This window comes from Caretta caretta, chromosome 13 (assembly GCF_965140235.1).
Source record: "Caretta caretta isolate rCarCar2 chromosome 13, rCarCar1.hap1, whole genome shotgun sequence".
NCBI lineage: Eukaryota > Metazoa > Chordata > Testudines > Cheloniidae > Caretta > Caretta caretta.
In genome coordinates, this window is record NC_134218.1 from 8527313 (window position 1) to 8551755 (window position 24443).

The window sequence follows — 24443 nt, forward strand, 5'->3', positions numbered from 1 at the left end:
AGAGGGTTCATTTAGCTGGATGATTGACTGAAATATCTCCAAAGGGGCAGAATCAGCAACCCAGGGCTTGCACTTACTTGTACATGTTACTGCATGGTAACACTAGAGTTTCTCTCTTCACCAGGGTAACTTCAGACACACTCAGACGCACAACCCAGTGTCCAGGGAAGAGTTGATGATGGTGCTGGCTAACCTAGAGCAGCTGCAGATCAGAGCACTCTTCTCCCAGCTTGCCTCATCAGTATCCCTGCGTCGGGTGGTCCTAGAGACTCTGACGGAGACCAGCGTGGGCAACCGAGCCAGCAACGTCGAACTGTGCTTGTGTCCGGCAAATTACAGGGGAGATTCCTGCCAGGTAGGGGGAAGAGGTGAAGTGCTTTTGCCAGGCTCAAGTGAAATTATAGGAGCTCTGCTCATATGATGCACATGAGAGGCGAGCACTTCCCCTACGGCCGTTGCACTCAGCAGTTAGGTTTGGATGTGCCTCATTGTATGTTAGAATGCAGAGAAGATTCTCGAGTGCAAGTTTCCTCAGCCAATCCCTGGCGTGCGGCTCTTTAATGACAACTTGACTTGCACCTGCCGGTTTTGTAATGACGTCCCAAAATCGCAGCAAACTATACAGTACATGTGCTCCATCTCCTGCTATTGCCCACGTGCTCTGCTTTGTTTGCTGTGAGATTTGCATGAGCTAGAATTTTGGATAGTGGTAGTGGGCTACTGTGGGGCTTGCTCAGGGGTCCAATGCCAGCATTAGGTAAATATCTGAAAGCCTTAAATAAGTCTTTGTGCCTGTCTAGTTGGCTCATGTTGATTGTGGGGGGAAGATTTTAACTAAAAAAATCTTGACCATTGTCCCTTTTAATCTATTCTGTGTCTTGAAACCCAGTGTCCTTTATGGAAGGTAGTTACACTAGTATGCTAGCTCTGTCTAAGCATGTTTGGCTCATGTGTCACCACTACTACTTCTCCTCTCATTAGGAATGTGCTCCAGGTTATTACAGAGACACCAAGGGCCTCTTCTTGGGAAAATGTGTTCCGTGTCATTGCAACGGCCACTCAGATCAGTGCCTCCCAGGGTCTGGAATATGCATCGTAAGTAGCTACCCATAAGTACAATGTGTGCGCGTCCTCACCAGCTGACTAAGAGGTTCCCTCCAAAACACAGTGACTGGGTTAAGTGGTTACCAAATTACTGTCTTGATCGCTGAAAATCTTCATGTGCCATTTCAAGGGGATTTATTGTCTTCAAGTCAGTTTAGGATGAGGAGACAGGGTGTGCTGGGGAAGAGGAAAGGATTTAGGCATCCAGATGTGTAATGGGGCATTGTCTGTTCTAACCCACCCCGTTGGAACAACAATCCATCGTAATCCTCCAGAAAACCGTGGTTTGAACGCTTCCCTGGAGAAATACCAAACGTGTTTTCTGTCTTGTCCTTGCAGAACTGCCAACACAACACGGAGGGAGATCGTTGTGAGCGATGCAAAGATGGTTATGTAGGCAACTTTTCCCTCGAGGGGCCACTGCAGTGCATGGGATGTCCATGTCCTCTTTCCGTTGCTTCCAACAAGTAAGCATCTTCTGTGAAGTTCTTTCTCCTGTTTTTTCTCATCCACAGAGTAGTCTGATTTCTTCCCCTGATCCTGAGGGAGTTTCTTCTGGCTGCCATGTCATTCCCAGTTCGTTCATTCCTGTTTTGGCTGTTTACCAAGGAAAGAGGACACTGCTCCCCTTTTTATTAATGCTGATAATGATGGGGTAGGCCATGGAGGGGGGAGAAAGGCCCACAGCTCTGATGTGGCTAGTGCAGCCAGCAAGAGTTTTTTCTTTCTGAAGGAAATATTAGTAATTTCTACAGGTGTGAAAATATTAGCGACAAAATGTAAACGTTGTTTTGTATTGATTTCGCAAATTTTGTACCTAAAGCAGTTCAAAGTTCCGATATTAGCATCATTTCCCCCAAGTCAGCGTAGCTCATGTTGAGATTTCAAAATATCAAGTTTCAAGGTGACTTTGCGATTCCATTCTTGTGTGATTCTCTCAAGGGCTGGACGTTCTGCACTGGCATTTCACTCCTATAAACCAGGCTGTCCTTAGCCCCTGACTCCAACCGCCTCTAACGTAACACTAGCCCGAGGGCAGTACCGACGCTAACTCTAGCCAAGGGCCACCTGCCAGGCCATATGCTGGAATCCCCCACGCCTGGTCCCAAGGCTAACCCTGCACCAATGCTTCCTACATCCCAGCCTTTGACCCTCCTGTAGGGACGAGAACTGGCCACCTCACTGACACTAGCCTGGGGGTACACACCAGTGAAACAATTACACATATCCCGAAGGCCACAACCCTAACTCGGGGAGCTCCACTGGTCCTAAACCTACCCTGTGGGGCCCTGTTAGCCTGAGGCCTAACTCTAGCCTGTGGAGGCCTATTGGCCTCAACCTGAACCCAAGCCAGGGGTGCATTATACACCCCAACCTTCACCTGGTACCTACTGCCAGCCCCAACCCTAACCTTCTACCATGGGGGTCCCTACTGGCCCCACCCTTCTGCCTATCCTGGAGAACCAGACCCGCCACAACCCTTGCCCTGTCCTTGCACCTGTTGCCGACACCAGCACTAAACATTTCCATAGCCTGTGTCACAAATCACTGTTGACACCAGCCCTTGCCCTGCTGCAGATCCAAACCCTGACAATAGCCCATGCCCATGAGTTGATCCCGACCCCATTCCCTTTTCTATGGCCACAAACCACTCCCAGCCCTCACACAACCCCTAAGTGAATGACAAGAGCCCCCTTTGCCCTGGTACCTTCAGAGTAAAATAACCTTTGACGTTTGCCCCGTGTTATTTCAGCTTTGCCATTGGATGTGTCCACAAGGGCTCCACCATGCAGTGTCTCTGCAAGCCAGGCTATGCTGGAGCCATGTGTGAACGGTAAGGGCCTGGTAATTACGGGAGGGCAGGACCGTGGGGGTTTTTCTTCGTCAGAGTGCAGCTGTTGCTTTGACAGAAGAGAAGTTTCCATAGTGACGAAAATAAAATTAGAAGCCCCAGCTACGTTGGCACAGGAGACTGAGGAGAAAGCGATTGATTTGAGCTGTGAATCCTCTCTGTTGTGGGTTTGGCTTCCGTTATTTTGTGGAAGGGGCATAAAATACCAGCTGCGATTGCAAGGCAACACCTCTACGAATCCAGCAGCGGGGCCTGGTGGCTCCCAGGACCAGCAGGAGTTGGGCCCACTTGATTGCTTATATGCTGTTCCTTTGTGCATCAGTGTGGGCTCAGCGTACCGCTGGGATATGCCCTATTACTGTCTCCATTACTGGCATAGGGTGTCATCTTGGCCAAGTTCCCGCAGCATTCTTTGCCTTGATTACCCACCTGTAGAGCAAGAACGGGGACACTTCCTGTGAGGCTTGATTAGTGACCATGACGTGCTTTGAGTGGAAGGTGCTGTGGGAGTCCAAAACATGAGGCTAATTAATAGCTGTAACTGCCCTGTAGTCAGTAGTTGTGCAGCGCTTCAATGGGAGCTGGGGGGAGTGCGCGCGCGCATGGCTGTTGCTTTAGCTCCCTTTTAACCGGCTACATTTTTAAAGGTGTGCCCCAGGTTACTATGGCAACCCCTTAGTGATTGGCAGTTCCTGCCAGCCGTGCGACTGCAGCGAGAACACGGATCCCAACATGTTGTTCAGCGACTGCGACTCTCTGACGGGCACCTGCACAGGATGCGTGCACAACACGGCCGGGCCCCGGTGCGAAGTGTGCGCCCCAGGGTACCATGGAGACGCGGTGGCGGCAAAGAACTGCACGAGTAAGTGCGGCACCGAGGCGGGGCCGGCTTGCAAATGCATTTCGGGGGTAGTGTGTCACGGGCATGTGCAAGTTAGCCAGCCTGCGGGCACAGCTGTGGTCATCACCTGGGTAGGTTCTTACAAAGCCGCTAGCTTGGTCTCCTGGCTTTCAAAGGGTACGCTGGTTAAAAATAAGAGTGACAAAACAACCCTCTTTAGCAGGCATTTAAAAATTGCACCCAGGTGGTAAAGCTCTGACACTGTAGCAGCCTCGTCAGTAATAACCACTAGTGATATTAACCAAATTATTATTTCTGTGCTTGGGTGGGTTTGCATAGTACATTTCTAACCTTACAGGGCCCTGCCATGAGGAGCAAATGGTAAAATCCAAGGCGCTGGTCCTGCAAACTGCTGCTCACAGAGATAGGTCTTACTCCGGCAGATAATCATGTGAATAAGGGATGGCAGGATCAGTCCCCGTATATGAGAGAATGAAAACGACCAGTGAACTCCCACAGTTGACAGGATTTCCTCCCAACAAATTATCAAATCGCATTAAATCCACCAGAAACAGGATGGGTCAGAGTGCCTGGCTGATCTTTTTAAGTTGTCGGGTAAATGGGTGTGTTTCTTCCTGGCAGGATGTAACTGTTTGCCATGCGGGACTGAGTCGTGTGACCCTAGAACTGGCCGATGTCTCTGTAAACCTGGAGTGACAGGTCAGCACTGCGACTGCTGTCAGGTAAAATGAATCGTGGGTTCCCCCCACACGCACTGTGAAGCCTCCATCACTATACGCTTGGCTGGTGCTGAGTCACTGCACGCCAGCTCCACTCTTCTGTAGCCTGCCCTCCCATTATGAGCGCACTGCGGTTCCTGGGCAGAGACAGGAGGATAATGGCTGCTGTGCCAGCAGATGGCTGAGCGATATGGATGCAGTTCCTGCCTACACCAGGCAGATACCTAACAATAAAGGTCAATGTCTAAAGAACCTGGTTCCGAAATGATGGGAGGAGGGGTGCTAACTTCAGCTTTGATGCTTGTAGGAAAAAGGCACTTAACCCTAGGGTGGATTTCGGGGATCCTAACTCCCCATCTGGAGTAAGCAGACACCAGGTGAGCTTACGGACACAATGCAGCCAGTGCATTTCTATCTCAGTCCTATTGTGCAACCTGCCCATTGGTCCAGCATTTTGCCGTATTGTGTGTTAATTTTATGATCTGAAGAAATGCCTCTGGGAATTAAGTTCAGACTATGGATCACATTTCAGCGCTGGCCAGAGTGACTGTGGAGCTGTGTGTCTCTGGAGATGAAAGGCTAGCATGTCCTCCCAATTGCCTCCCCTTCCTGTGTGTGATAGCATGCTAATTACCCACGTCTTTCCCTAGGATGGGTATTATGGCTACCATGGCTGCTCTGGCTGTCGAAAGTGTGACTGTGACATTGGATCCATAGACACAAGCTGCCATGCTGAGACTGGTCAGTGTAGCTGCCAGCCCGGGGTGACTGGTCTTCGATGCCAGCAGTGCGCACCAGGCTACTGGGGGCTCAGCGGGCATGGCTGCACAAGTGAGTTTCTTCACTGCTAGTAAATCTCCTAGAAGAAATATCTGGACATCTCTGGGCTGCTTTGCTGCAGTGCCAAAGGGCTGTGTTAGTCACTTAGCATGAACCCGGTCCCTTCTCACCACAGATATGGGGATGTTGTGTTTTACGTCATCCCTGTGGTGCTACAACTGGAGAGCCCCCCAATAGCGTTCCAGTTTTGAGATCAAAGAAACCATCCTAATTCCATGGAGGCTTTTAATCGTTGTTTGGCATAGTTTATCTTTATTGTTATGATCTAAATGACAAAGTGTTGCGTGGGCACTTGGCATCACCTAGCAAAGGGCCTGATTTAAAAAAAAAAAAAAAGTTAGGCTTCAAAAGTACGTTTGCCCTTTCCACCCCTTCCGTGTGCACCAGCAGTGATCACAGCTACTTGAGCAAAGCAGGTAAGTGCTCGAGTTGCTAACTAAAACCGCTTGCCTGTGAAGCAACCCATCCAGCTGAAGAAAACTCCCAGCGATTCCTGATGCAAGCTGGGTGTGCAATTGCAATCTGAAGGTTTTTTTTAAAACAAACCATGACTCTAATGTACAGAACAACGTGAAACTTCACTAGTCAAAGGGGAGGATTGACTCAGCTAGTCTCGCCTGCCATTAAAAAAAGCATGTTCACAGACCCACGCATTGGCCCTTGTTCGTTCATTGATTTTTTTCTGTGGTGGTGGTTTGCCCTGTGATGGAATCCCAGCGTTCCCTCTTTCAGGGGGCTCATTAGGTCAGGGCAAACCTCCCTCAGCTGCCTCCTTTTCATTGGCAGAGTGTCAGTGTAAGGGGGGCTCCTGCGACCCCCGGACTGGGGAGTGCACCTGCTCCAATGGCCTGACGGGGAAGCAATGCGATACCTGCATAGAGAAGTATGAGATCCCTGTAGCAAACGGCCCGGACAGCATGAGGTGTGAAGGTTAGTAGCATCATGTTGTCTCTCCTCCCACTCTTCCTGCCCTCCCCATCTAAAAAAATTTCTATTTTTGGTGGAAATTCAAAAACTGAAAATGTTTTGGCCAGAACAAGAAATTGGCCATAACCCAAAATATTTTGATTTGGAAATGCTGCTGCAATGCACTGGGAATTGTAGTTAAGCTGCTTCATGTGCCGATTCTCCTCTATAAGCCGAGCTCCCTGGTAACCCTACCATCTCCTTTGAGTCACCCCAGGTTCCCCTCTTGGAGAGGGGAGAAGGTGCATCATGGGAGTCTTCTGGCCATGGTGCATTGTGGGAGATGTAGTCTGATCAGTACTTGCTAGAGAGTAACCTCTAGGAGGCAGATCCTAATTGTCAGTCCGATCCCTGCAGCGTGGTGGCCCCTGGCAATAATTAAAACATTGACGGTAAGCTTGGCAGATAGCACCCTGCCTTTTGGCTGGTTTCCTTTGTGCCCCTAGGGCAGATAACAGAGGAACAGTGTTAATCAGCCTAATAGTGGGCATGGCTCTGATCTCACCAATCAGGAGTAACTTCATCAGAGTTATGTGGGGTATGCTGGTGGGAAGCTGCTGTGAGACCAAGAGCAGGTCAGCTGACAGTTTACACTCCTTGGCACACCCCTAAAAGCACTTGGAAATCCTGACCCTTTGTGCAAAGGGATTGAAAGGTGACCAGGGGACCCCAAGTTAACACCTTCTTCAGAGGGGAATCCAATTCAAGAGGCAGGAATTTGGAGACGTGGTTCCCCCTTTGGGTGAAAAAACTGTCCTTACTATGGTCGTAAGGAAGGGGGAAATGGAAGGAGAAGCCCTGGGTGCTGAATAGCTGGTGTCGCATCAGAGCCATTTACTCACCACCCCTTGCTCTTGGCAGTCTGTGACAGCTGTGTGCTGCTTCTGCTGGAAGACCTCCAGAAGATCGAGGCCTCTTTCCCCATCATCAGGAACCAGTTGATCAACCTGAACGCCAGCTCCATCGCTTGGGCCCGACTGCATGGTCTGAACAGCTCTGTGAAAAACGTGTCTGTATGTGGAGGGCTTAACATGTTCTTCCCGCTGGCTTAGTCTCTACATGGGACTCTGGTCCTATTGCCTGATTTCCACCCCCACCTCTCTCTTTCAGAACCACCTGCGCGAATACCAGAGATCCATGAACAGGGTCAAGCAAAAGGCAGATGAGTTGGAAGACGAGAATGTGGAACTCACTCAGGATTTGAATGCACTGCAGCACAAGGCAGGGTGTTTCTCCTCCCCCTGCTGATAACACTGCACGCACAGAATGCCCTTCCCTTGTTCATTTTCATAACAGTGAGTGTTAGGTGCCCATGGGAGGAGCCAACGGTGCTAGTTAGGGCCAGGCCCAGTTTGAGCAGCTGCTGGACACTTGACTCCTGCAGCACCCACTGCTAACCCAGTCCAGGGGTCACCCACCATGCATTCTGCCAGGGAACCTGAACCCTGATCTTCAACACCCCGCTTATCCAGGCAGGTTCCTTTCTCTGAGCCGAAACGGCCCATTGTGTGCATGTTAAGGAGACTTTTAGATGTGGTCAAATATCCAGCCCTCCTCCCCCCAAACCACCATTTCATTCTTCTGCAGTATTTAAACCCTACCCTTCGGAGGGGAAAGGTATCCCCTCTTGATTTAAGACGGTCCTGCACCAAAGCGCCTACAGTTTACACAAGATTCAGGGGCTGATTTTTAATTGGGTACATAAAATGTGTGTACACTTGCATGTGCAAGTGATTTCTACACATTGGATAACTACCTGTGCAAATGGCCAGCATTTTCGTATGTGTGTAGTTACATGACCTGACTGCATTTTTGTACATCCACTTGCAAACTTTCAGAACCTCAAAGCTTGTACGTCTTCTGCATTCCCCCGATTAATATGCAGGCTGTGTTGGCACAAGTCATAATGTGTAACTGTGTTATGAGCATGAAAGATTTTTGTCGACGATGGACTTGTGATTTTTTTCCGCATCCATTTCATTATGAACACAATTGTTCACTAACTTCTGTGCACACATGAAGATAAATCGTAGCAGAGTACAGTACCCGTGCAAATCCCTGCAAAAAAGCTGACACTTTCAGCTCTGTGGTCCCAAAAGCTGCCCGATGCCCAACCTTGCATTACGGCTTATTTGTATCTCACCAAATGCTTCAGCTAAACCAGTGATTTGTTTTGTAGGCAACAATGACTCATAGAAAAGCAAACCATCTGCAGGAGCAGACAAAAGAGACCTACCAGAGGGCAGAGCACCTGCCAATGAGTATCCAAGGTACCCTGGATAGCATTGCGGGTAAGTGACCAGGTGTAAGTGTAACTGTTGTGTTGATTTTTCCCCTGCCCCAAATCCCACGCTCTCGCTGTTTTCAAGTTGCTCAATGTTACCTTTGATAGTGTCTGTCAGGGGAGAAAGTAACTTAAGGGACTTACCGGTATACCAGAGTCCTGAGCAGGGGGTGGGCCTTTAAATCCCCAGACCCTTTATATCGAGAGGCTCCGGCTGTGGTGGCGGCGGCTGGGAGCCCCGAGCCCTTTAAATCACCACAGGAGTGGTAGCTGTGGCAGCGGCCAGGAGCCCCGGGGCTCCGGCAGCGATTTAAAGCCCCGGGGCTCCCAGCCGCTGCTACCACAGCGGAGCCTCTGGCCCTTTAAATAGCAGTCAGAGCCCCGCTGCCAGAGCCCTGGGGTAGCAACAGTGCCCCAGGGTTCCGACAGCAATTTAAATGGCCCGGTTCGTGTTAGTGGCGGCCGGGAGCCCCAGGCCCTTTAAATCACTGCCAGAGCCCCGGAGCTCCCAGCCGCCACTGCTACCCCGGGGCTCTGGCAGCGGGGCTCTGTGGCAATTTTAAAGACCCAGGGCTCCGGCCGCTGCCGGGAGCCCTGAGCCCTTTAAATCACCGGCCTGGGGAAGCTGCCCCCTGCCTGTGCAGTTGGCGGTATTACAGAGAATTCTGTGGCCAGTGAATCTCAGCTGTTTGGATAAATGCCATATTTGGTGAAGCACATTATATTTACACTTATGTGAGAAATAGGGGCCATCTGCAGTGCTCTTCCCAAGAGTGATTGAGCTACATGGAATCTTCCTTGCCCCCACTGTCTGAAGTTTGCCCCAGTAAATCTAGAGGAGAAGGCAACCTACAAGATGGATTATTTGGGAAATAGTCCAGTCTAGTGGTTACAGCAGAGGGTCTAGAAACTTGTCTGAATTCCAGCTGGGTCATTCCCCCACTTCACGACTTGAAGCAAGTCACTCCATCTATCATTGGCCATCAGGACTCCAACAAAAAACGGATGCTGTTTTAGCTGAGTGGGAGCTTTTCGGAGTACTGGGGGAGGAGAGATTGCTTTCACAGCTGAGTATGGGGAGACAACGTGCTCAGCTGGTGGAGGACCACGGGTCGTGGCTTTCCCTGCAGATTTGGTGCACCAGATGGACAAGTTGGGGACTGCAGACATCAGCATGGCCTCCTCTGAGGAGTTCTGGCAAAAGATGGCTGAGGTGGAAAGGATGCTGAAGGAGATGAAGGAACGGGATTTCCTCAGCCAGAAAGGGGTGGCGGAGCGTGAACATGAGAAGGCTCAGAAATGTAAGTCTAGCTCAGGAGACACAGGGGATGGGCAATGCCAAGGTGCAGTGCTCCTTGGGCTCTTTTTCCACACTGTCCCAGCTTGAGGGCATTACTGCAAACATTATTTATTGGGCATGCCATTGCTGTTATCCTGTTGCTGTCACCAACAGTTGGAGAGTTACACTGTTGAACAGAATATGCCCATCTAGCTTTTACAGGCTAGGAGTGTCTAGTACTGACCTCCTCAGCAGTCCAGCAATGAGGGGACAGTAACTAATAGTCCCGTTTTAGTCTCTTTTGCAAATTGCAAAGGTGCTAATATTTTTATTATAAATATAATTATATATATAATAAATATAATTATTTGCAAAGGTCCTAATAAGCGCCAGTGATTTTTAATGTTCGTCCCAACAGAATTTAGCTCCTTTGTACAAGCAAGTTCATGTACAATCAGAAGGCTTAGTATTTGTTTAAGTGCATTTGAATTTCATTAACTTAATGGTTCTGTATGACAACACTTAAAAATGTAGTTAGTGTTTTAAGTTTGTGTTTGTGTGTGTGTATTTTTTTTCTCACATGCACCTATACATGCTCATAAGTCTTGTGTTCAGTTGGTTGAGTAAATTGTCCCAAATGGTGACAACAGAAGTGTGTCGTTCCTTGCTCAGAGAGACATGGAGCCTGTGATTCCCCAGGGAACCTCCATTGCAATGCACCACTCTAACCAAACGATACTCTGTTGCAAGAACCTCAGGGCCAAATTCTTCTCTCAGCTGGCATCACTGGAATTACTCCAGAAGTGCACTACTGTAACTGTGGGAAGAGATTTCAGATAGCAAATGGATCTTTAATCTAGCAGAAAACAGCACAGTGAGATCCGATGGCTGGAAGCTGGAACTAGATGCATCCAGATAAGGTGCACATTTTTAACAGGGATGGTAATTAACCATTGGAACAACTTACCTCGGGATGTGGTGGATTCTCCATTACTTGGCAGCTTTAAATCAAGAGGGAATGTCTTTGTCTTTCTGAAAGATTTGCTGTAACTCAAACAGAAATTATGGGCTTCATGCAAAAATTACTGGATGAGGTTCTTTTGGCTTGTGTGGTCAGAGGAGATAGTGATAATGGTCCCCTTCTAGCCTTAAAATCTGTGCTTTGAGACCAGAATTGGGCCCTAAGCCTTTCGAGCAGTTTCCACTGTGTACTCAGAAAGAACTCTTAAATGTTGGGGAAACAAGAGTTTCCAGGCAATCTCCTTGTGCTCTCTGTCATCAGTGCTCCATCGTGTGAGGAGCGAGCTGTACAGCAAGTGGGAATCCAACCAAGACCTGGTGAAGAGCATCAAAGACTTACTGGCTCAATATAGCTCAGAGCTGATGGATCTCCGAGATGCTCTCAATGAGGCTGTGAATAAAACTAGGCAGACAGAGGACTTGAACAGCCTAAATCGGAACAACCTTGAGGAGATCCAGGTACAAAGAGGGGTTTATTTGCATATAGGAATGCAAAGGAGCTGATGCCATTGGGTGGACGTGCATGGCTTTGGCAGCGGCTAAGAAATGTCTAGTATAATCTAGGTCTTGTCTGTTGCTTGATCCTGTGGCTCCTAACTAACGCTATCCATCTGTGTCTCAAGCGAAAGAGTGAGGAGTTGCAGAAGCAGTACGGGGTGGTGCAGGACACTCTGCAGATGGCTGAGGACTCCCTGGTCCAGGTCTCGGATCTTCTACAGATAATAGAGAATGCAAAGGAGGTGAGTGATGAAAACACTCAGGCTTGTCTGGTGGATTCTGGGTTGAGGTGTGTCAGATGGGCTAAAGTGTGCCACCAATATCAAGAGGGACAAGGCAGTGGGGGTGGGGAAGGGTGTTGGTGGAGTTGGCAATAGCTGTGGGGAAGGGTGGAGGAAGAATGGTGGTGTGGATGAAGGGCATGGTGCTAGCAATGGAAAATCAGCCATGTGCTGGTCACCTGCCAGCCCCCCGGAATGTGTCTCTCCCTTCTGGGTGTGTGTCCAGCTGCAGAAGTGAGGAGCTGGCAAGGTTGGTGAATGCCCCTTGTGGGCGTGTCCTTCTGCAGGAGTACGAGAAGCTAGCTGCCCGGCTGGATGGAGCCAGGTACCCCCTGACAGAGCGGGTGAAGAAGTTTTCTCCCGCCAGCAGTAAGATCCCAGTCGTCGAAGCCGCTGAGGAGCACGCTAGGCTCCTGGATGAACTCGCTCGGAACCTTTCCAGGTAACATCCCTCGCTGCCCCAGCTTCACCCCGGCCTGTGTGGGCCCGGAACTCTCGTAGTCTGCTCCACTTCTCCTTCCTGCCTGGATCAAGGATGCTGAGCCAGCCATCGGGCAACTCCACTGACTCTGCTCAGCATCCTGCTCTCCAGCACATTTGCTAGAGGGACTCCGGCTGCTTGTGTAAACAAGTGGTGATGTGTGGTCGATGGGCCTCTCCGGGGCACTTGGAGGGATCTGAAGATTGCTGAAGTCCCTGCTTTGAAATTCATCTTGGGATAATGTTTACATGTAAGAATTGATGGATTACCTGTAGCCCAGCACTCGCCAACATCCCTCTGGTAGCAAACCAGTGTGTGATGGAGAAGGTATATGGGTAAGGACAGTGCTGGTACAGGATGTGGCGGTGACACCCATTAATGGGACGAATTTGAGTCTAGAACACGTCACGTCTTCAGGATGTGATCAGGTGACCTCAGACCCAATCGATGTCCGAATGCTGCTTGTCATTCATTATTAGTGCTGTTTCATTGGTTCTCTATCTCTTCCACTCTGCACAGCAATAAGCAGAAGAGTGATCCTCCCTCACTCCCACCCCACTGTTTCCTGCCATGGATCATGGAAGGGCTTCTCTCTCAGAGCTGGTGTCAGCACTGACGGGGATTCAAAATGGACTGGGCACTGCAGATCTCTGGACCCAGGAGTGGGGCGGGCGGGAGCGGGAAATTTGGACCCCAGGATGGGGAAGCCAGTTGTGAGTGCATGCTGCTGTGAAAACCCCACATACAGGGGGTCTCCAAGTGGGGAGCCCAGGAGAGTGATGTGTGTTGCCTGTGCCTGGATCTGGCCCCTGGTGCTCTGCTGGGCTTCTGGCAGTGAACTTTATTTATTTGTCTTCAAATGCAGCAGTATCCAGGGCGCAAACCAGGATGGGTTTATCCAGCGAGCAATCAATGCCTCCAACGCATATGCCAGCATCATCAAGGCTGTGAAGAATGCTGAGAGGGCAGCCAAAGACGCCGATGAGGCAGCCGGTGAAGCTTTGACAGTATGCAATTTCCCTTCAGGGCCACACAAACCCTTGCAAAATCCTGGCTCCAATAAGCTGGCCCAGTGCCCTTTGCTTCCCTGGCCACACTGCAGCTCTTTCTGCTGATATACGACACTCCTGTCACCCCTTCCATCTGAGATCTTGGTGTTTTGCAAACACTAATGGGCTCAGCCTGACCTTACTGCAGTGAGACAGCTGTTGCCATCTCTACCTTGCCAGATGGGGAAACTGAGGCAGTGAGCCGTTAAGTGATGTGCCTTAATGACTTTGGCATCTGGTGTCTCAATTTCTCTTCTCTGTTACCCCTCCCCATGCATACGCACAAACACATGCCTCTTCCCAGCAAAATGCTTGCCTGAAGGTGGTGCAGATGCTTTCTGACCAACATTGGCTATTTGCCTATCATTTAGCCTTTGCTGAGACTGAGGAATGGGGACTTGAAGTCCTCTTCCAACTCTAGGGCTCAGCTGCTGAACCGCTTTGTGCCAGGCCCCCGACAGTTAGTGAGGAGGTGTCCTGTGTGTTTGTAGAGTGTTGTATCGGGAGATCTTGGTACCCTATCTAAAGAGCTGAAGAAGAACAGCAGTGCCCTGGAGCAAGCCGTGAAGAGGGAGCAGAGGAAACTCAATGAGGGTAAGAGAGGGGCCAGCAGTGGACACAAGTGTTCCAGGGAAATTCTTCTGTGTGGGAAAGATAGAAAGCACTCTGTGTGTCTGTGTGGGGGTGGGGGCGGAGGGGAGGGGGTTTTGAGTGGAAGTGATGGTGTGTGATGCGCTTTGGAGGAGTGATAGATGTACAAACATCTAACGTGTTATATACATCTAATTCCAGTTATTAAAGGGACATTGCAGGCAGTCAAGGACAAACTGACCGATCTCCGAGAGAAGAAGGAGCAGCTCCTGAACCAGCTGCGATCTGTACAGAACATGCTGGACAAGGACCAAGGTTTGTCTGTAGGCAGTTTCTTCTAGACAAGAGCTCTGCACATCACAAGAGAAAAGCTTAGCTGTAGTCCCTTCTAACCCACAGGGCAGTCTATGATCATGGTAGGTAGCCAGTGGTTTGCCCATCCAGTGACCTTGCAGGTATATACCAGACCCTATATATTGGTTAAGTTTTTCTGACTCTAGCCATAAGCTAGTAGCTCTGCCCTCCCTCGTGCTCTTTGCTGAGTTTACGAGACTTGTCTCCTTTCCTCTCAAAGATAACACCACGGCAATTATTCAGAATGCCAAGGCTGCAGCTGCAGCAGCCAACGACACGGTTGCCAGGGTGGAAGATGCATTGAGCAACATGAAGAAGAACCTGGATGAGTGGAAAGACCAGTATGGAGGCCTTAAAAATGAAGAGTTAAACCAGGCAGTTCAAGACGCCAAGAAGTCTGGTATGTAGAGAGGGGGGTTAGCTGTGGAAAGTGTGCTGGAGATAAGGGACAGGGACACTGCTGTCATCATGAAGCACTTCACTGTGGTATCTAAGTGCTGCTCTGTCTCTGTTGTTCCCTGCTGACAAGTTTAAAGGGAGGCTGTTGTGTGTCCCCCTCTTATTTCCTCTCTTCACAAAGTCCAGGTCATCCACTGGGGCAGGCTGTGGATGTTCTTACAAAGTGCTTGGATGCACTTTTCAGCTGTGTTTTTAAAAGCCACTTTTGTTAATGCTGCCAGCAAGTCCTGCAAGAGAGGTGTGCGCATCAGCCGCTGCTTCACTCCCTGTGACGGCTGCGCTGTGTCTGTTTCTTTGGCTTGCGCCCCCTGATAGCTGAGTGTTGGATCCCTTTGCACCCCGCTGATCATTATCCCCTGCTCCCCTTTGCCTCCCTGAAACACGCCCACCAGTGTCGAACCTGGAAAGCACCATTCCGCTGCTGCTGGGGAAGCTGAGTGGCCTGGAGAGCAGGAGGAATAAGAACTCCACTGTGTCCGAGAACATCGTGCGAATCCGCCAGCTGATCACGCAGGCCAGAAATGCTGCTAGCAAGGTAGGGGCTTGCGGGAGAGGGCTGTATATGTGAGAGTGCTGGTCTGCGGCGGCTCTAAAGGTGAGCCCCTCGTGGTTCTAATTAGCACAGGCAGGCACTGAACAAACCTCCCTTAGGCTGCTTTTTGCAAGGCTTCATGGGAGCCCCTGAGTTTGGTTTGGGTCTTGATTGGCCAAAATAGGTTGACTGATTTTGTAGGAAGGCAAAGCATGCTGAAACTTTATTCCTCTTTTGGCATCACGTAGGGCAGTTTTAAAAACTGATTTTCAAGGCTGTGGAAATGGGGGTTGAGCAGGGATTGCTCTGAAGTCCAGATATTGGGGGGGATCCATTTGAGGGGGTAGGGAAGAATGATTCAGAGTCTTGATTGTACACTTTGTGCTCTCCCCGGGCCCCTCCAAATCTGCAGCAGGCTCCACATGGTCTTTATGGATCTCCCCTTCAGAGCCTCCATAAAAGTACTTTGTCATGGTTAAATCTCGGCTTTCTAAGTACAGCTGGGCAAAAGATTTCAGGCAAAGCGCTTTTTTTTTATTTGCCAAACAATACAGATTCAGGTCGACTGAAACATTTTGCGAACTTGTCAAATTCACTGATCTAGTTCTGGGCCAAAGAGAAACAAACAAAAACAATCCCTCCAAAATCAAAATGTTTCATTTTGACAGTTTTGAAAGAAAACATTTCAATTTTTTTGTCTGACATTTGCATCAAAAAATCTCAAATGATTTTTAAATAAAATTTAAAAAGAAAAGTTTTGTTCTAATCTACATACAGGGGTCTTTTTCAACTTTTTGGTTCACCCAAAAATTCAACAATTTTTAGTTTTAGGTTGACTCAAAGTGAATTTTTTTTCTTGATCTGTTCTGCAAGTGAACCAAAAAAATCACCTGCCCTCTGCATCTAAGCATCAGTCTACAGTGCAAGAAAAGACCCGCGGTTGGCCCGGGCTCGCAGGGCTTGGGCTGAGGGGGGCTGTAAAATTGCAGTGTAGATGTTTGGGCTCGGGCTGGAGCCCAGCGTTTGAGACCCCGCAAGGAGGAAGGGTCTCAGAGCGCAGGCTCTCACCTGCCCATCTCCACTGAAGTTTTCAGCCCTGCTCCCTGAGGCCCGCAAGCCCAAGTCAGCTGACCTGGGCTCTGAGACTTGATGCTGCAGGTTTTTCATTGCAGTGCAGACGTACCCTAAACGTGACTCTGCCTGGACCGGTAGCAAATACAGCCATCGTAAATGAGGAGTCAGGCTGCATGAGCTGCTTCTGTCAGCCTGGCTTTGATTTCTCCACCTCTAGGTGAAGGTACCAGTGAAGTTCAACGGCACCTCGGGCATCCAGGTCCGGACTCCCAGCGACCTGCAGGATTTGGCCGCCTACACCTCCCTCAAGTTCTACATCCAGAACCCGGAGCCCAAACCCAGGCAGCGGCGTCAGGATGGGGCCGACGCGGGACAGTTTGTCTTGTACCTGGGCAATAAAGAGGTAAGAGCTGCCCGTCCAAGCACAGGAGTGGGAGAGGGACCTGTGCAGCAGGCAGAGCTTGGGCTGAGTGATCCAGATGGGGAACAAGCGTGCGATGGATGGCCGTGCAGAGCTCTGGATGGGGTGGGAAAGTCTCGTATCAGGAAGGTCTTATATGCTGCATTCAGCCAGTGAATATCTAAGCCAGCTGTCTCCATTCACCCAGCTTCTCCCTACTGCTTGTAAAGGTTTCAGGCACTGATAGTGGGAGCAGGGTGTCCACTGTTACTGTCAAACATTATTGAATTCAAACTGAGAGGAGAGGGGACAAAACCCTCCTCAGGGCAGAGCACGGGGGCTGCTGTCCCCTCACAGAGGCCCTGGCAGAGTATGGTAGGAGACAGCAATCGCCTGGGCCACGCCACCCCCAGGGCTAGATGCTGCTCATTTACAGGAGAGCCACTGGACTGTGTGTGAAGGTAACAGTGAGCCTCCAGCCCACGCACGTTCCCACTGCAACGTGAACACCACATTGCTTTGATCCTAGCCCTTGCAATGGCGCATCCCTCTGATGTGCAGGTGCTGGGCTCTGCATGCACTTGAGTTTGTTTTTTAAGGGGTGAGAGTATCTGGTTTGTATGTTGTGTCCTTTGGTTGGAGCTAGGCCTCCAATAATCCCCTGGAAGACTTTGCACTCAGCTGTAAAACTCCTGAGAACTGACTTGCCCCTAGAGCATCACTTTAAACTCCCTCAGTGATTTCCCCTTTTTTGGATGGGTTCGCTGCAAACCCTTTGGATTGTTTGCTCTGTGCATTCAGGCCAAAGGAGACTACATGGGTATCGTGCTCAAAGACCGCAAGGTGCAGTGGATCTATAAACTTGGGGACGAAGAACCTACCTATTTAACAGTTGATGAAGAGATCGGAGAGCAGTTTGCTGCAATCAGCATCAACAGGTACAAAATCCACAAAAGCCACTCGCATAGCCGGCTGAGCTAGAGAAGAAACTAAAGCAGCAGAGGGAGACTTTGCAAAGTGGAAGCGAGAGGGCGAGAGAGAGTAATTTTGCATTCGCATCTGTGACAGTTCTCGAAGTGAATCACCTTGTTACCCGCTCCGCCATCCTGGGCTCCAGCAAGAGGGACACTTCCTAGTGCTTAACTGGGTGCCAACTCCCTGACACCTCCTGTCCGTTGGCCACCCAAACAATCTTCCAACTATGCCAGCCTTTACTTTGCCTTCCAGGTTAACAATAGGTGCACCCCAGTCCCTGAGCCCCTTTGACGTGTTCCTCTGTAGTCCAGTCCCTTCTCCACTGAACACACTCAGAAATACCACTGAACAGCGTACATACCAGCTTGTATGATTCAGCTCAGGATCAACCCCGTGTACAGCCCCACAACACTGAGATATATTTGTAGTGAAAACAGGAATAAGTTTATTAACCGAGATTCAAATATTCCAGTGAGGAAGGATAATGGAAACAGAAGTGTTACATGTAAAACAAAATCAACACACTCTTTCTAGAGACTAAATTTAACTTAACAGGTTAACCTCATGTCTAAAGCAGTCTTCATCCCACCCAAAGCCTTGTGCAGCGTTTCCAACCAAGGCTGGTTATGGTCCCATTTTAATAAATGTAAATGCACTGTCTGTTTACTTCCTAGGTGCAGGATAAGAGGGTGTTCTCCTTTTCCCCCAGTTACAATCCAGTAAACCTTGGAAGTGCACCCCGAGAAAAGGCTCTCTTCTCCCTACTGTTCTTCTCTTCCTGTTAAATCTCAGTCTTTCATCTGCATTTAGCTCAGGCTGGGGATTGGGAATGAGGCAATACTCGGTTTACATTTCGATGAATAGATGGGTAAACATCTCTGGTCTGACGGGACACCAGTTTCTCACCTCTGGTTGGTGACAGCCTGTCACAGTACATATACACAACTCCTTAAGTATCATCCACACATTCATGTCACAACAGTTATGGGGATCAGTATGATACAAGCTTTTATTAGAGACCTCACATGGCCCTCTTTGGTGAACTAGAATGTATGAGCTGGACTCGGCAGATACCTGTAACCTCTCTGCGTCCTCTCTGTGCCCCTTTGCCGGCGGACATTAGGAAGTTTTGGGTCACAGTATCTTTCACCCTTACAGTCACACATTACTTAAACTTCTCCTCTCCCTGGTGAGATGAGTAAAGGATACCGCAGGGCTCCCTTCACTAAAACGCAGCCATCTCCAGGGCGAAATGCAGCAGCTGGTTAGCAGCGTGCAGGAAGAGAAGAACAACCCCACATCCAGTGGACACAGAAGAAACGTTGGCGTGTGGCATGTAATGCAGAGTCAGGATTTAATCAAGGGCAGGGTCCCAGTCCACCGTAAGCCTGCAAGTGACGCTATTACATACACGGCCTAGCAGTGCCATGGGACTTTGAAAGGTGGCCAGGACTTTAGGATAAAATCTCACCCGAAAGAACCAAAATGCAACCCCCCATCTCTCTTCTCCCCCCACGCACACATGCCTAAGGGAGTGCTTGGCACTAATCAGATCCTGCAGGTGCTGGGGAAGGGAGAGCAGAGAAAGGCCTTCCTGGGCAATGAGGCAACTCTTGTGCCTAGCTCCACTACGGGAGTCTGCCTCCCCCAGATGAGCATTTCACCTCATGGGTACAGGCTTTAAAGCCCATTGGAGCTGCTGTGATTTGCTGACTATGCTGAGATGCTCCAATTTAAGTGCACTGCAGTCCCTGGGCTCACCCAGGGAGAATTTAGCCCATTCTCTGCAGGGGCTCAGTATGGTGAGTCTCATGCTGTCGGATAGAGCTGAGGGGGAGGTTTGGGTGTGGAGAGGGACTCCCCGTCTGCCTGGCTCTCTCGTCCCCTTGTACTGACTGTGTGATCTGGGGGGACAGGATCCTGCAGTATGGACACATGTCTGTGACCGTGGAGAAGCAAACCTTGCACGAGACGAAAGGAGACAGCATAGCCAAAGGAGAGCAGGGGCTGCTCAACCTCGAGCCGCACAACGTGGTCTTCTATGTGGGGGGCTACCCCACCAGCTTCACGGTGAGATGGGCTAATGCAGCAGAGCGGGCGGAGACGGGGTTCCTGGATTCTTTGATCCTCAGTTGACTCCGTTTACACCTGTGGGCACATTTGTGTCTCCACTGGACCAGGATTTGCGATACCACAAAGAGCCTTTTCCCTCTGTTCCTCCCCCTTGCTCCCTGGCTTCACAGGCCTGGGTCTGTTTGGGTTTGTCCCCACTGAGCACTTGTTCCCTGGATCAGATACAGCTCTGGCTCCCTCTCCACCCCTTGTGAGTGGCACAAACCGCAGGGGGCTGCGCTCATGTTTGGAAGGGTAGCTATCAAATAAATGAACAGAGGTGGCCCTGCTGTACCGTTCTGTCCCGAGCCGCTCTGTGCCTGTCCTCTGTTGTGAAGTCCATAAGATTTCTTTCTCTAAATACAGTTGGATGGGGGGATTCTTTTGGCCAACCCCTTGTACATGTTCCCCCAGCTGACCAGAAGCACATCTGCCATGGCAGGGCCTCTGGCTTCATCCTTATCACATGACCCAGGTGTTTCCATCTTTTCTGGATAATATTAGAGATAAGGGGTTGTTGAGCTCTCTGCTGAATCTCAGCATTTGTTATAGGCTCATTCCATTTAATACCTAGCATTGTTTGGAGGCATTTGCTTTCTTTGCCTGTTAGTTATTTGGTTCCCCTACGTTAAAGTGAGAGCTGAATGCTCAGGAAGGCAGGATCTGCCCTGCTGGATTAAACTAACCCTAAAAACGTGTAGCCGTAGACAGTGACATTCTTCTTCAGCCTCCAGGGACGCTGCGCTACCCCAGCTACCGGGGCTGCATCGAGATGGATACACTGAATGAGGAGGTGGTGAGTCTATACAACTTCCAGCGCACCTTCCACCTGGACACAGCTGCTGACAAACCCTGTGCAAGGTACGAGAACTCACTGCACTGCCTTCAGCATGGTGGGAACGTCTCCTGTCCCTCCAGAGCTTAGAAGGGTGCCGAGATAGTCACCGGGAAGGGAGTGACTTTCAGTTAAACCTTCGACTGTAGTAATTTTTGTTGAAAGTTCTTCCCCACCCCTAAAAGCCTGTAACCCCTTTTCTTTGTCTCGCCTTGTTCAGGTCCAAATCCACAGGAGATCCCTGGCTGACAGATGGCTCCTACTTTGATGGTACTGGCTACGCAGAAATCAAATTTGAGAGCCAGATCGGCTCGACCAAGCGCTTTGAACAGGAAATTCGTGTGGTCTCTTACAACGGGATTCTCTTCTTCTTGGAGCATCAGGCAGGTCCCCCTCCCACATTTGTCCCTTTGTTCATCTCTGGGGGGTTTACATACACTGAGTGAGTCAATGGAACGGAGGTGGGCATCTGAATCTTATTATTCTGTCTAAGGCACGAGCCGATTCACTCTGTAGTCCACATGGTTTAGGAGCCCAGAAATGGTGCTAAAAAGACAAAGCCCTTGCTTGAAGGAGTTTGCAGCTCTGGCAAACGTGACGTCATAGGACAGGCACTCGGCACAAGAAGGTGCAAAAGCACTGCAAGAGGACGAGGGTTTTCACAGGATTCGGAGCGAGGCAAAGGGCTTTTGGGGAGCCGTATGTTCGCAATGTGCTTCAAAAGCCACCGGAGGTTCCAGGCCCAACGCAGCCAGCTGGCAAAGGGGATGTTCTCATTTCAATCGTAAAAAAAGCTGCTTTTAGGAGCAGAAAGCCTCTGGGAGTCCTGCCCAGGGAGCACTGAGCCCTGCCGCCCGTCTGTGCGCTGTACTGGACGGACTCCCCTTCTGAAGAGCCGGACCGTGTTTCCTCCTAGCCAGAGGCGGGGCTGGCTTTGCCGCTGGGAGGTGGGTGTTGCCAGCCCCGCCTGCCTTTCCGTTCTATGCTTTGTGGGGACAAGGGTTGCTATGTGACGACAAAGTCCCTGAGATTCTGCTGCAGTTGCACAGTTACCTGCCCAACTCCCGACACACCCAAACAGATTTTTGGTGCAGACTCTGGCTATGGTGGTTTTCTCCCACAAATCCCAGGTGCTGAAGGGGAGGCTTGGCTCAGGATCGGGCCCTGGATCATTCCTGTCCTATCCGCACGGAGTGATGATGGCGCTCTGGTTCCAAACGCTGTGATCCCTTGCTGGGGGAACTGTCACCTCAGTGCACCAAGAGACTGAGTTGGACTTGTCTTACCCTCCCCACAGGGCCAGTTCCTGTGTCTGGCTGTTCGGGATGGAAAGCTGGTGCTTTACTATGACTTCAAGGAGGGCCTTGAGATGGCAGCATCCAGCAGTGACCCCATGTCTCTCACCGTCAGCAGCACCACGAACAAAGCGGTAATTCAGGGCCGGAGATGCTCCACCCCAGGGTTGGTGTTTCCCTGGGCTTCTAGACGAGCGATCTCCGCTTGGGATCTAGAAGTGGGGGGGCCTGGCAGCAGCAGGAGGTGCCTGTCCTGATCTAGCTGGTACCACACCTGGCCGTTTGGAGGAGACCTTCTCAGTTCCACGGTGTCTGCTCGCAGCAGAGCCTGCCGCTTGCTTTTCTCCCTCAGCGTTCACTGATGGCGCAGCGCTGGACAAGGGCTTGCGTGGGCTGCTCGTCCAGCCTCCTTGTATGAGGACGAGGGATGTAATCACAGGCTCCAGAAGGGATAAACATGGTGAAGCTCGGGCTAGGGGATGCCCAAGGCACTGTCTGTCTCAGTGCAGACACTGCCTGCATTTGCAACCTTGTTGCAGGAAAGGCTGCAGCAGTGCAAAGCAGCTGGGTAGTGCAGCACAGGCTGGCTGTGCTAATCCATCCCCTTAGCAGGCATCTGGGAGCTCTGCTTGCCAGAGATTCTCTGCACCCTCCTGGGGCTGTCTCTCTCCGAGGGACTTGTCCCCGCCTTGCTGGCCAGCGCTTCACTATGGAAACCCAAAGCGTAAGCGTGGCACTTGTAGGCACTGTTTCTCCCATGGCGTGGACGGGGCTCCTGGTACATAGATGCTCGGTGCAGGACAGACCAAGTCCTGCAGGCTCTGGGACGCTGTCCTGGCGCTGTGGGGCTGACTCATTCTCATGCGCTGCTCCACTGGGGATAAACCCGTACCCCGAGGGTGCAGGAGTTTATTTATCATTTTCCTCTTCGACTCCAGATCCAGATTTTCCTCCTCACCATGAGTTCCAAGAAGCGCATCTTAGTGCGGCTGGAGCGACACACCATCTTCATGGTGGAGCATGAGAACTCCCTGGAGAATGCCGTTTCCTACTACCTGGGGGGCATGCCTGTGCTCCTGCTGCCCGAGAGGTGACAGTCCTAGCCTGCCAGGGGAGAGTCATTGAAGGGGGCAGGGTTGCTTTCTGAAGGGAGGCAAAGGTCTTTCTCCTGATTTGCTTCAGCATCCTTCCGTGAAGATTCATGTGATGGGTACCGTAATCTCCCCTGCCCCCTCCCCAGTTACATATAACTGCTCAGCCCCACAGCCTTCGTGTGCTAGCCACTATACCTAGGTGACTGCCTGCCCTGTCCGAGCCGTCAAGCCAGTGCTAAACCCAGGGTTGTGAGTTCAATCCTTGAGGGGGCCATTTAGGGATCTGGGGCAAAAAAAATTGGGGATGGTGCCTGCTTTGAGCAGGGGGTTGGACTAGATGATCTCCTGAGGTCCCTTCCAACCCTGATAGTCTATGAGCTCAGAGATTTGTATTCTCCTCCTGTAAATGAGGCAGAAGTCTCTTCCTGGTAATGGACAGGGCCAGGGCTCCTTGCAGAGGGGAGGGGAAGCAGGTTGGGCTCTTAGTTGCATCCTATTTATTTCCAGTGACTTAACTTCCCTGTTGCCCTTTGCACGAGGTCATCCATGGACATCTGGTCACCCTACTTGGAGCTGACACATGCTCCAGGCGCCATTTATCTCCCCGGCCCCAGAGTAAAACATTTCCCCTTGGAGCCAGGTCTGTTTGGTCATAGATATCAAGGCCGGAAGGAGCCATTAGTCTGAGCTCCTGCGTGACACAGGCCTGTTAACACAGCCCCTTCCCCCCTTTCAGCTTGAAGGCCATCTTCCCCAAAGGAGGTTCGATCCGGGGCTGCATGAAGGGCCTGAAGGCACTTGGCAAATACGTTGACCTAAAACGCATGAATACAGTTGGAGTGAGCTATGGCTGCACCTCGGACCTCCTGGTAAGTGGGGCACTTCTGTCCTAGTACTGCACTGGGTAATTCTCTCCACTGCCCCTAGGGGTCAGGTGCGAGGCAGTGTGCGTCAATGCGTGCTGCCTGACCCTCTGACCCGGTGTCTCCAGGAGGAGATACAGCCTGCAGCTGTAGAAAGGATCCAAAGGAAACGCTGCGGAGCCGTGATCTCAGAGCTGTCTGCCTCGCGGCATTAAAGGCCCAATTCTCCTCTCGCTTACATTGCCATAAAACAAGTACCCCACTGAGCGTTCAGTGCAGAGACCCAGCCCAGAGGCGAGTCAGAGCAGCTCTTTGCAGCTAGTACCAGTGCTGAGTAAACCGTTAGGAAACGCACACCGCCATGTGTGACATACACACATCCCCCCCATATCTGTGGTACTTGCCTGGCCCCCAGTGTCAGGAACACCACCTCCCAGAACGACGGATGCTATGCAATGGAAGGGTTCCATTGTCAACAGAGCTGTCTGCACTGGGGGTTAGGCCGGCATAGCTACGTCGGTGAGAGAGAGAAGGTTCTTCGCACCCCTGACCGGCGTAGCCAAGTCAAATAATGTTTACATGTAGACCAGGCCTGAGCACTGCACAGCCGTTACTGTATTTATC

The 24443-nt window shown here is 50.7% G+C and overlaps 1 protein-coding gene across 3 annotated transcripts in view; it reads left to right on the forward strand.

The window, feature by feature from the left end:
- The window catches only part of LAMA5 (laminin subunit alpha 5), a 163581-nt gene that overhangs the window by 125514 nt on the left and 13624 nt on the right, over window positions 1–24443 (forward strand). For all 3 annotated transcript variants that reach the window (XM_075118705.1, XM_075118706.1, XM_075118707.1), the window contains exons 41-68: window positions 125–355; window positions 982–1095; window positions 1444–1571; window positions 2858–2938; window positions 3604–3818; window positions 4440–4540; window positions 5188–5368; window positions 6164–6307; window positions 7205–7356; window positions 7454–7564; window positions 8523–8634; window positions 9758–9928; window positions 11189–11385; window positions 11550–11666; window positions 11993–12147; window positions 13052–13193; window positions 13727–13829; window positions 14028–14141; window positions 14401–14580; window positions 15032–15174; window positions 16463–16648; window positions 17447–17583; window positions 19537–19690; window positions 20460–20593; window positions 20788–20950; window positions 21865–21996; window positions 22801–22952; window positions 23693–23825. In XM_075118705.1, coding sequence (XP_074974806.1) covers window positions 125–355; window positions 982–1095; window positions 1444–1571; window positions 2858–2938; window positions 3604–3818; window positions 4440–4540; window positions 5188–5368; window positions 6164–6307; window positions 7205–7356; window positions 7454–7564; window positions 8523–8634; window positions 9758–9928; window positions 11189–11385; window positions 11550–11666; window positions 11993–12147; window positions 13052–13193; window positions 13727–13829; window positions 14028–14141; window positions 14401–14580; window positions 15032–15174; window positions 16463–16648; window positions 17447–17583; window positions 19537–19690; window positions 20460–20593; window positions 20788–20950; window positions 21865–21996; window positions 22801–22952; window positions 23693–23825 — 4083 coding nt within the window. The remainder of the gene's footprint in view (window positions 1–124; window positions 356–981; window positions 1096–1443; window positions 1572–2857; window positions 2939–3603; window positions 3819–4439; window positions 4541–5187; window positions 5369–6163; window positions 6308–7204; window positions 7357–7453; window positions 7565–8522; window positions 8635–9757; window positions 9929–11188; window positions 11386–11549; window positions 11667–11992; window positions 12148–13051; window positions 13194–13726; window positions 13830–14027; window positions 14142–14400; window positions 14581–15031; window positions 15175–16462; window positions 16649–17446; window positions 17584–19536; window positions 19691–20459; window positions 20594–20787; window positions 20951–21864; window positions 21997–22800; window positions 22953–23692; window positions 23826–24443) is intronic.